Raw genomic sequence first — 13152 nt, 5'->3', positions numbered from 1 at the left:
AAGTGGGTTATAATCAAATTAGAATACAGACTATATATAGTAATATTTAATATACCTTGGAAAATAACAGAATTCAAGTACCCGTCACCTTCAGAATACTGTGCCAAAGACTGTCAGAAACAAAAAAATCTGCTAGCTAAAAAACAAAGTCAACTCAGATATAAAATAGAAAACCAAAGAAACTAGATTATTCTTAGTCAATTTGGAGGCAAGATAGGGAAAGAAAAGCCAGCCTGTCCTACTGTGGAAATAAGGCTGCTGAATTTGTTCACAACAGAAATTTTTTAACTAAACTGTCTGGGGAAGCCAACTGACAAGAAATAGGTGGTCAAAAGAGAAATACAGAATGACCTGCTGTACTCCCAAGACACTCAGGAGGTAAATCTTTACTCTGCTCCTTTTTTTCTAGAGAAGTCATATAAAGAGCCATAGAACAAGGTTCTGGAGTCAGAGCCAAGGATAAGGAAAGTAAACGCAGCATCTCAAGTGCCAATTTTAACCTACTTTGTGAAACCACCTAGAAGTAAAGTTTCCAGTTACCTAAAATAATGAAATCCAATATTATTTTATAAACTGATGATCTAAAGAACAGTACGACTTAAATAATAGTGATACAATTTTGATGAATTCTGATGATTTTGCTTATATTCTTCCTGTTGTCTTAATGTTCTTTCTATTGTTTCCTCAAATTTAATAAATAAATCTACCTCCTTTCCTATAACCTCCATTTCTGTTTACTAATATGATAAAACAAGCATAATTTTTGTTTCAGTTGTCATAAAATAGTTTACTAGGCTTGAGTAAGTGTCTGGGCCCAAGTTTCTTCATTTGTATACTGAAAGGAGTTGGTCCAAATGACTGAAATGAACTCTTCTGTTCCAAAATAATCATTCCATAATTCTTCATTATGACATCAAGTTGTTTTGGGTAACATCCCCCTTCAACAGGAGAAACACCGTCCCTTATTAAAATAGCACCTATATTCCTCAAGCAATCAGTCACCGCAGAAACGCGGTTGAAGACAGCACCATGTATTCACTCCCACCCCAGCTCTATCGCTTCACCCAGCCTCCAGCACAGCAAACCCACCACTACCTGCTTATTAATTTACTTACAGAGGAAATGGGTAAACCAAGCCCCACTGTGTTGAGGACAGTGCTTGTGACGGTACTGTCATGGTACGGGTACTGGATGCTGTTGTCTTTACAGAAAAAGCCTCTCTGAAATGGATATATTTGGCCCAAATTTAGAACAGCCATAGGCATGGAAGCTGTTGGGGAAGGGAAAAAAAGACACACATGGTTAAATTCAATTCACTTCTTTAGGAAGTAAAGTCTACTGAATGGGATGCAAAGCTTAACCATATTTTGCCCTTTATGAAAAAGGACCAATACTCCATAATACCCAAGAGTGAAGACTGAGGAAACCATGCAGCATTAGCTTCTCCACATCCGCCCCACTTTAATCAAGTATAAATTCTCTTACTTGCCCTGACCTCTGATTTGAGAGACAATAAAAGAAATACCTAGGGAACAGAGCAAACTTGGTCCATAGTAAAATAAAGTTGAGAAAATAGGAGGCTGCATATTTTACATTTTGTAACTAACTCATTTTTAATTGAATTGTTCAACATCTTAAACATGTTAAAAAAAAAGACAAAACTCAATAAATACATTTAATAATAACATTATAAAAACCAAAAATAGTCAAGGAGGGGAAAGATAAAATTTTCACATTAAAATTTAATAGGGTTAGAAAAAAACAGAAAACATAAGTATATCTGATAATAAAAAAGGGAAGAAAGGAGTCCTTTGTTTCCCAAAACAAATTAAAAATGGTTTTTGTTAGCTGAGGCAAGGCTACAAAATCACTTTAACAAGCTATATAGGAATAATTTTCATTTGGAATTTTTTCACCCAAATAAAATGAAAGACCAAAAGGGAGTCAAATAACTTAAAAGCAGCCTCTTAATATGTGCAAATTTACCATGCTCTTAGGTTTTGTTTTATACAATTCAAATGTTTAAGCATCTGCTCACTATATATGTTCAATACTAGGCTAAGCCACACATACGGGAGAAAATCAGTGTAGAACAAATGCTACATTCAAGACCCTAAATTGTACATGTAGAAATAAAACAAAATACACATACTAAGGAAACTATTTAAAAAGTAATACTAAGGTACAACTTTTGAGGAGTGATGAAATATTTCTCTATCTTGATTGTGACGGTAATCCCACAACTTCAGCATTGTTCAAACTCATAGAACTGTACAACAAAAAGTTAACTTTACTATATGTACATTTACAGAAAAAAAAAATACCACAAGAGAGAAAATATGACTAACTTCTAAAATGGTATAAAAAGGTAATATAGGAATACAGAGGTCAACATGAACTGCAGTAGTTAGCCTATTCAAGAAAAGGCAACTGAGTTACAGCTGGTAAACCACAGGCAATGCGGGGCTCAAGGAGAGCATTAAATGGCAGAGGGACAGGAGGGCAGCGTGATATTGCATCAACAAGAGCACAGAGCAGGGAGTTTTCAAGGTACATAACATTTTACAGCCAAATGTACTGCGTGCTCACACATGCCAAGCACTAGGCCACACTTTAATTCAATCCTTACCGCAACTCTGTGAGAGAGGTACTATTACTTCCCCATTTTTCATATAAAGCTATTATAAGGCTTAGAATGCAGAACCTTTGCTGAAACCAGTAAGTAGTGGCACCAGGATTCCAACACAGTCCGTCTGTTGCAACAGTGTACATATGGCCTCCCATGGAAGCAAGGGATCTGGCTAAATTACCATGTTTTAATTATGATGAAGAAGATATGACTGGAGGGAAGAGGGGCCTGTCCTTTGAAAAAGCTCATACAGTATAAAGTAAATGTCATTCATAAAAACTGAAAGTCAATGGAACAAAATCTTCTTTGCTGCAGATTATTCTTAATTCTCCATTTCTGCGGTTTTTAGGAAGGCTTGGGATTTTTGTATTTGCGAAAAAAAAGAATTACGTACTTTAAAAGCAGGCCAAAGAAAGGACTTACCCTATAGGAAATAAAATATATCCTCTTTTACTCAGGGTCAGCAAAACAGGGTAAAATAAGAGGTTCTAGAATTTTTTTTTTATTAGGAAGGGAGTATCTAATAAAGCTTTGAAATAATCCAGTAATTAAGTGATAAGCAGTGTGTTAATAGTGAAAACAGAAAAGGATACATGAAAGAAGGTTTTGAATATAGAAATGACTCAGCATGATGACGGAGCACAATTGTTGAGGCAGATCTGAAAGTGACATTTCAAGGGTTCGAAAGTAGGGAGCATGATGGTCCCAGGACAGAAATGTGAAGGCGGGGAGACAGGGAAGCTGATCTATGGTGGAAGCAAATTAGGTTAGCGTGGAGAAGATTGCCTTTGGTGGATTATCTGGCACCTTCTTAAATGCTCAGCAGCATCATTCACTCTTCCCAAGCAGCCATAGAGCTCTAATCACACTGAACCATTCGTTGTTGCCTAAACATACTGTTTTCAAAACACTAAGTGGCTTCCTGTATGTTCAGCCTTCTATTAGGGATACTTACTCTCTCATTTTATTTTCAGGTTCCAAGACAAGCACACCCTACTTATCTGTCAAACAGGACCTTTTACACCCATCTATCGCACTGTATTTTAAACTGCTTTTGGCATTCTGTCAGCAAAGGCTCTATCCTTCTCATAGCTGCTGCACACAGGTGGCTCTTATTAAAAAACCCCTGATGGCTAACTGAGTAAAATTCAGGATAAAGATCAGAAGTAGAGAGAGAGATGCAAGTTGATGGCATCAGAGGTGGTGACTTAAGCCAGGAGAATTAAACAGTTCTCAGAGAAAGCCTACAAGACTAACAGAAATAAGACAATCTATATCTGCTAAGGACTAGTATCCACAGTGAAGTCATGAAAGGAGACGGCAGGAGAGGGAGGAAGGAGGGAGGACTACATGCTCCAGAGGGCAGGCGCTGCACCCATCTGTTCAGCAGCACATACTGGCCCTTCTTTGAACAAAAGAATGAACAACAGAGAAGCAGGACAATGTAATACAAAAGCCAACAGAAGGAGCCTACAGTATCAAGCCTGTATCTAAGTACATGTAGGATGCCAAATGCTAAGACATGAAGGAGAGTGAGAACCAAGTGAAGACTATGAGGTCTGAGGACAAAGGGTGTCACTGGTAACCTGCCAGAGAATATATTACACCACCCCCAACTAACAAAACAATATATTTATGAAGAAAATTCAGTAATGAACTTCAATACTGGGCTGTCATTGCCTAGGCATGAATCTCTTTAAGGTAAATATATCACAATGATTTCTTCTGTTGCTCACGTTTTATATATACTCAATTGCAAACACGCACCCTTCTGGACTGAATGGTGTCCCCCCGAAAAATTCTTATTTTGGAGTTCCAACCCCTACTTTTACTATATTTAGAAAGAGGGCTTTTAGGTGATAATGAGGTCATAAGGGAATCCATTAGGATTAGTGACCCTATAAGTAGAATAAGAGAGATCTCTCCACTTGCACACACTGAGGAAAGACCACGTACAGATACAGCAAGATGGCCAACTGCAAACCAGGAAAAGCCCTCCCCAGAACCCAACCTGCTGGCACCCTGACCTCAGAATTCCAGCCTCCAGAACTGTGAGAAATAAATTTTGGTTGTTTAAGCCACCTAGTCTATGGTATTTTGTTATGGCAGCTCAAGAAGATTAAGATACATACACACAGATGCATATCTATCTCCCTAAAGAGACACCTCTACTCTAAATAGCAATGGAATATTCTCTATCTGCTATAAAAGATTATTTGCACTGGTAATATTTTAGGATGGTAATGGAAAGTTCTGTGTCAAAGTCAGGTTACAGGAAGATTCTCCTTGAAATAAACCCTTTCATAGGACCAGTATATTCTTTTCTTAATGTATGATGTATACAGAAACTATTTTGACCCTAATCATAATTCTAGGATATTTTTCTCAATTAAAATTCTATTCTTAAGAAAAGTCACTTTTAAAAAGTTCCACCTTGCTAAACACATTTGTTAGCTACTATATGTCTGCTCTTAGTACATCCCTTCTAACATATATTGAGGAAGACAGGTAAATGAATACCTGGAAAGATAAAGATAGATACAAATATATATATAGATAGATATGCATGTTTCCTATGTTCTCCTCCAATTAAGTGATAATTAAAGTCTCTCTCATTTTATATACAGCACATATTTCCTTAAAACATGCTGTTATAAAATATTCCAATGGAATAAATCTAAAATGCATTTTAAACAGTGAGACTGAAATGTTAATTTCTAATATATAGAAGCAAAAGTATAGAAAACCATGTGCCACATTTATTTTTTTGAAACAAAATTCTAGATATTAAAGTCACTATACTGAATTCAGTACCCAATACCTTACCCTATTTTCTCAAAAGATTTCATTTTAGACACTAGTATAGTATATGCTACAGCACAGGGAAATTCAAATGTCCATTCTTTTGAAAATCTCCTCTCCTTATTCATTCAGACATTTCAAGTCCTATTATATGGCAGCCACGGTGCCAGGAAAGGAAAAAGGAGAGAGACTAAAAGAAGGAATGAGAAAGAGTTCACTAAAAATACTGCAATGAAATCGGGAGATAAGGGCTACAGGAAAGAAATGACATAGCTGTTAACTGCAAGCAAGGCTGAAGTTTAGATGATTTAGACACTGTAGCAGTCAGGATCCCCACAGGAGACAGCACCCTCAAATTGGGCAATTTAAGCAGAGCTTAATAAAGGACTAACTACAAGATATGGAAGGTGGGCAGCTGCAACTACTCTGGGCCTAAAAGGTACAAAAAGGGATGCTTGGTAGAACTATGACCTCTGGGAGAGCCAAAGTGACAGTATTTGGCAGGAGAATAAGTCCAGCAACCCCACTCTCCTCTTGGTAGTGCTTCCCATTGTCCAAACTGATCTAGAAAACAAAGGACAAAGTCAACCTCTTGGCACTCAGAGTAGGACAGACAGTCATGAGAGCAAGTCCACATGAGGAAACAAGATATCTAGAACCAGGAAATAGGAGAAGGTAAGGGCGGTTCAGGTCTCACCACGGAACAGGTGGCAACTAAAAGTGGCAACTCAGGAGAGTTTCATAAAGGAATTATTTATGGAATCTATATTGAGAGTATACATTAAAGTTTGGACTTTATTCTGAGGGTAACAGGAGATGCACAATCCAACTGCTTCAACTGGAGGGAAAAACTCTGAGAAGAGCTACATAAGGAAAAAGCAGTGTGAAGTTAGAATAGAGGGAAATTCCAGAGGTAAGAAATACTAGTATATAAGATAGATGTTGAGTGCCTGAAATAAAGAAATAATTGTGGGAATAGGAAGAAGAAACATTCTAAAAATGTTTAGTAGATTGTTCCTATAGAACTATGGACCAAATTCTGCCTATGTATATATACAAGGATGTGTGTCTGTGTCTCTCTTAAATACATATATATACACATACACACCTGCCTTTGGTATCTATGCAGAATACATTTTCCATTTTCCTTTACCCTCAATATTTTACTATCTGATAGTATTAACTCCACAATCCTGTTTACAGTAAGTAATTCAAGGAATATTTTTGAATGAATAAATGAACAAATGAATAAACAAGTGAGCAAAAGCCTCTGAGGCACATGTATAATCATCTTGCATTAAACCATAAACTTAGGTCCTGAAACATTAAGTGATTTTCTTTCCAAAAGACTCAAGTTAAACCAAACAGACCAAGAAAAAACCATAAAACAAAACCAAGAAAACAGGTTAATGAGCTAAAATACAAAAACATGCTACAGAAGCACTTCCAATTCTATATTCTATCAATTATTTCTCGAGCTTGTTTTCAACTGGGAACACAAGGTACTAACAAATAAAGATAAACAGACTGATAGACCCAAGTTCATTGCTAACAGAAATTTATAATTCACAAACTCCTTGGATCTTGAAAGCAATGTTTGTACAGTCCAGTATCACCTCCATGCAAAGCTTCAGAGATGGCTATTGTAAAAGCACCTCCAGCAGCACCTCTCAACTCTTTTCTGAAGAAGAAAACAGGCTGGGACCCCATTCAATCCTCTTTACTGATCCACCCAAAACAAAGACCCACAACTTCCCTGCAAGAAAGCAGAAGGATCATATTTCCAACTGAAATGATAAAGAACACAAAGTAATAATACTTCAAAACAGGACTGTACAAATAATTAACAATCAGCTCCAGATCCATCTTTTCCCAGTCTCTTCTCAAGAACCACCAGAAACAATCAGATCTGAAATTGTATAAGACACAGATTTACAATCCTACTCCATGACAAAAGTATTGGATTTCCAATCTCAGCATCCATTCTGAACATCTTCAAAACTAGCAAAGGATTTGTTCCAAGATTCGCATGTAAAATGTCTTCACAAATTGTACTTCATAGTACATACTATAATGTGCACTTTCAGTAAAAAAAGAATAAATCATAATGTGGTCTCTTATTCACTAGTAAAAAATACTTGCTTTCACCAGAAGCACCTAAAATTATCAGGGCAGCCTAGCTTACAAGACTCTTAAATAGCAATCCTGCTAGTCTTGTAGCAATTTATAAATCTGAATCACAAAACACAAACATGTTTAAGAGAAAGGTTTACTTTACAGTGAAAAAATTAATACCATGGTTGTTTCTGGATTTACTTTGAGTCCTTAGTTTCACTACTGAAAAGAAACAGTTAATCATCTTCCATGGCCCTTCTCATATATGTCCAAGAAGAATGGAAACTAACATGTACTGAGCACTCTATTATAGGTCACTATCATGCTAAGGCAGTTGCACATACATTACAACAGTATGTTATCTTCATATGAAAACATATTTATACTTCAGATTTCCTATCATAAAATCTGGAAAAAAAGTTTAAAACCTAATCAATAATGAGTATGATCTCACACATAGAAATATACCCAATATATTGTTAAGTGAGCAAAGTAATCTGTAAAGACATTCAGTAAAATTTCATTTATAAGTAACAGTTATTTGCATTTATGCCTAAATATACATTGGAAAGCCCAGAAGAATATATAACCAGCTTCTAAGTAGTTATCTCCAGAGATGGTACTAATACAAACTTGGTAAAAAGAACTCCTTTCCTACTGTATATTCTTTCATGTTTGATATTTTATAATAAAACTAAAGATCAAGATCATTAATTATGAATTTTTTTAATGCTTTATTACAATGAAAAATTTTTTTGCTGTGTTTCCTGAAATTACGCTATACGTGCAACATACCTGAAAAAGCCCTATCTATGGTAAAGCGAATGAAACCAGGGCAAAGGAAAAGCTTATTTTTCTATTCTGCTTAAAACAAAAAACAAAGCAAAAGAAGTTGGCTTTAATGCCTGATTGATAGGATCTCAGAGAAATAGGCCTATTGTGAAAAAATTATTTCTGGCAATTTCCTCTCGCAACTTTTGAGAGCTATGACGATCTATCACATATGAATCATTAATAACTGTAAGTCTAATATACAAAGAGTGTACAAAACAGTTTTTCATCTTAAAAATTTTATTAAAATGTTTAGGCCATTTCAGAATATGCCTATTATATAGTGAAAATAATCCCCAGGATCATTTCAGAGACAGTCAAACATAAGCCATTATGTATACATTTATTTTAGTCACCACTTCCTGATAAATCTTATAAAAATAATGGCACTCAGGCAGATCATTCTAAAAGGGTGGCACTATCTTTTTAATTACATAACAAGAAAAAGAATACAGATCTTCCTTGACTTAATGATAGGGTTACATCCTGACAAACCCACTGTAAGTTGAAAATGCCGTAAGTCAAAAATGCACTTAATTCACCCAACCTACCAAACCTCATAGCTTAACTTAGCCTATCTTAAACATGCTCAGAACTCTTACATTAGCCTACAGTGGGGCAAAATCATCTAACACAAATCCTATTTTATAATAAAGCATTGAATACTTCATGTAATTTACTGAATACTGTACTAAAAGTGAGTAACTGAATGGTTCTGCAGGTACAGAATGGTTCTTAGGTACATTATGGTTGTTTACCCTCATGATCACAGGGCCACGCCCAGCATCTCAGGCACATTTCATAAACAGATCACTAGCCAGGGAAAAGATCAGAATCCAGAATTCTGTATATGGTTTCTACTGAATGCATATTGCTTTCACACAATCAAAAAGTCAAAAAATCATAAATCAAACCATCAAAAAAAAAGTCAGTGCTGTCTTTATTACTCTAGCGAGCCTTTTAAGTGTTTTATTTTGAAAAATCTCAAAACTGATTACACACTAACATAAACCAGCATTACTCTGATGGAGGAGAGAGAACAGAAAGTAAACAATTTGATTTAGGGCAATGCCAACAGAATTTTCTGTGATAACATAACTGTCTAATACAATGTGTTGTCCAATATAGTAGCCACTAGCCCCATGTGGCTGAGCACTTAATATATAGCTAGCAAGTATAAGCACTGATTTTTTACCTTTACTTAATTTTAATTAATTTCACCTTAAATTACTACATATGGCTAGAGACTCTATCATACCAGATAATGCACATGTAGAGGGTTAAAAATAAACTAAGAGGTTGAGAGCCATCAAATTTCTAAATTATATTAACATTTAACACATAACTTAAGAGGAAATAATTATGAAGTACTTGGGTACACATAGGTTTTACTGTGAGCCAGCACCCAGAATAAAATTCCTCTATACACACACACTTTTGGCCTGCTTCCTTTGAAGACCCTCTCCTCTAAAACATACCACCTTTTGCCATATAGTTTCACAACCTACACACCCACTCTCCAAAAAGGTTATCAATGGATACTTCTATTATAAAGGTATAAGAAATATAATAAAAATAATATCCTAAAGCCACATACCAAAGTGATCAGTAGAATATGACCTCAAAGAAGACTAGAATTAATGCACCTTGATATTTCTACATCTTCCCCTTAATTCCTCTTCCTTCCTCCCCCTCTTCCCAATTTTACCCTTTTCTCATCATTCCCTCTTTGCTCGCTTGACTTAAGCTCCTTATTTGGCTATATTACAGAAATAAAGTCATTTTTAGTATTACTTGTTCTTACTGCAATTTTATGTTTCCTGTTCTAATTTCTAAAGCAGAAGTTTACTTCCTTAAGAAAAAGTGAAAACATTTGTTGAATACCTACTATTTGCCAGGGATTTACCTAAATATTATCTCTAATTCTAACAATCCTATGAAGGGGAAAGTCCCCCAAAATCTGTATATTTGAAAATTTAATAGTCACTAAGTCATAGGTCAAGAATCATCAAAATGTAAATCACAAAATAGTCTGAAATGAACAAAAAGACAAACCTAAACAACTAAATATTTACTACACATGAAAATGTAGTCTTTAATTTATACATTAGAAATTAATGAAACAAACATGTAATACAATAACTTATTTTTTAAAAGCTTAAGAAAGTGAAATAAATCCAGAACAGAAAGTAATAGAAAACAAAGGATAAATCAGATCAACAAACCAAATGAGTTTACAGGTCAATGAAATGATCAGTCTTGTTAAAGGTTTAAGAAAACACAAATACAGTAAATTATTAAAATTTTTAAAGGGCATTAACTATATTTCTGGGCTAACTCTTCTCAGAAAGAGACACTAAGTAACTCACCCAAGTGTACATAGTTTGTGGGTGTGTACTAGGGTAGATAACAAGTATTACAAAGTTAGTAAAGAAGGGAAGCAAGGATTTTAACAAAAGTCCCACTTCTTTTCACCACATCATACCATGTCTCTTTTAGGAAAGGGCTGTAACCACCAGAGTCTCAGTTTCCATATTTATAAAAAAGAAAGAAGAATGATATTATCTCTTCAGTCCCTTTCCTTCCATGATTCTGTGAGCCTATGCTGGTCTGTATATTGACAAACAACAGATTTCCTGTTGGTTAGATTGAGGATGAAGGCAGAGCTGCTGTGTGTGACCAAGGATGCATTTAGTCTACTACACTTGGGCTGACTGAGCTATCCTAACATATAAGTATACTTTGCTGCAAACTATGGAAGACAGACATAAAACCTCAGCAAAACTTACAAGATAAATAGTAAGGGAACTGCTTCTAGGACCTGATGTACCATGTCTTGCCAATGGGTTTCAGCCCCGGGCAAGTTCACTATGGATTCAATGTGGCCAAAGAAATGATAGTAGAACATTCTTGGGGTAAAAGGGTTATTCCCAACTTTATTTCCAGGGTGGCAGGTCGATCACTGGAATCCCGTCCACTCAGAGAGAGCCTGCATGCAGCAAACCAGTCTCTGCCTCTGGGCCTCTCTACCCACACAGCAGGCTCAGTCTCTGTCCCCGGTGCTGCCACAACTCCAGTCTTGTCTCTGCTCTCCTGCAGCCATGCAGCTGTGCCACTGTGTTGCCCAGAGCACTGGGCAGAGTTCTAGAGTCAATAACAACGTATTGCCCACACGTGTGTAGTGAGCTAGCCAACCAGGACCAGGTGAGAATCCTGGCCACAGGAACCTTCACTTTATCCACATACCAAAAGGTAACAGATAAAACCCATATGTAAAATATATTCTCCCTTCAAAAAAAACCCAGCATATATTAGACTTAACCATGTTGGTGCATTTTCCTGTTACTTTTGTGAAATTTGCTTCTACAAATCCTCTCATTTTCTCCTCTTAGCAGTCCATGGTTAAAGGTAAATAAAAAATTGTTGGCTCTTTACTACTTTGTGTTATCTGAGCAGTTTTTAGAAAGTTCTATTCATTCCAAACTTAAGGAATGTTCTTTATTTGGTCTCCAACTCAATTTGAACAAAATACATTTTTTGGAGAAAAATGCAATTATTTTTCTTGTTTTCTTGGTGTTACAAATTCTTCCCAGAATCATGTGAAAAATCCTACTCCTAATTGACAGGAATCATGTGTTATTACTGAATAGAAAGGGTTTTCTTCCCCTCTTTTATAAAGGATCATTAGGTGTCCAAAAGTAAAGGAAATCATTCAAAAATTTACCATGTAAAATAAGTTTGCCAGGTAAGATAGCTTGTTTCCTCTACAGATCAAATACAGACACTCCTTCCTGATTAATATTCCTGATCATTTGACAAATGCTTCTAGTCTAGAACACAGCTAGACATTCACATCTTGCACTCAAGAGAGAATGCAGACTAAAGATGAATATCTGAAATTATCAATTATAAAGGGAATAGCGAAAGCCATGAGATTTTGTTAAGATCACTCAAAGGAAGTAACAACAGCCATAATCTTGGAAAGAAAACAGAAAGTAACAGAGCCAACTTATAGGGAATGAACTATCAGGAAAGCAGGATGGAGTACATGAAAGAATAGAAAAGTAACAGGGAAAATACAGGGGTACTTTTTAAAAACATCTATAACAGTAGCTACTTTCTACCCAACTGCCACCATGCATCTTGACAGTGTGCTTGTGTTTGAATTTTCTAATCCCTCCAGTACTTTAAAAGGCAAATATTTTTTATTTACATCATTTTGAAGATGAAGAAACCTGCCCAAGGCCACTTAGGCTGCAAAATTAGGATTCAAACCCAGGTCAGTGAGGCCATGAGCTCACTGAGTTCACATAGTTTAATAACAGATGCACTTAAAAAGAAGCTGAGTAGTACAGAATTTTATTGTTGTTAACAACCATTTGATCAATAAATATGAGAGATGCTCTCTCAAAAAAAAAAAAGCCAACTGCTAATGCTATGCTAGCTAATGCTACTGTACCCTTGAAGGCAAAAAGGGGAGTTTATGGAGGGTGAAATAAGACTTACTAAATGATGAAGCTCAACTGCTTTTACCACATAAATGAAACACAAAAGAGCTTGATGGGGAGCTCAGGTGTAAAAAAGGTGTGCAGGCTACAAAACGTTTTCGGGAATTTGCAATGATCCCAACAATGTTTATCCAGGTAGGTCGTGACATTTCATAAATCAAAATAAACTGAATCATTCTTTTTTTCCATTTTCCATGTGGAAATAAGCATTTTAAAAAAGATCCTCAACTACATATAGGCGGTACTTGCAAAATCAGTGTCAAACAT

The 13152-nt window shown here is 35.8% G+C and overlaps 1 protein-coding gene across 2 annotated transcripts in view; it reads right to left on the bottom strand.

Moving 5' to 3' along the window:
- PLPP1 (phospholipid phosphatase 1) overlaps positions 1-13152 on the bottom strand; it is a 96273-nt gene that overhangs the window by 62493 nt on the left and 20628 nt on the right. Inside the window, exon 2 of one of the 2 annotated variants that reach the window (XM_036900346.2) lies at positions 1116-1270. The exons of the other annotated variant lie outside the window; for it this stretch is intronic. Within the exon in view, the coding sequence (XP_036756241.1) occupies positions 1116-1270 (155 nt within the window). The remainder of the gene's footprint in view (positions 1-1115; positions 1271-13152) is intronic. 2 annotated transcript variants of the gene reach the window in all.

The sequence above is a fragment of the Manis pentadactyla genome, chromosome 2, assembly GCF_030020395.1.
Source record: "Manis pentadactyla isolate mManPen7 chromosome 2, mManPen7.hap1, whole genome shotgun sequence".
In the NCBI taxonomy this organism is placed as follows: Eukaryota; Metazoa; Chordata; class Mammalia; order Pholidota; family Manidae; genus Manis; species Manis pentadactyla.
The sequence above is the reverse complement of the archived record's forward strand: the minus strand, read 5'-3'. Positions and strand labels throughout refer to the sequence as shown.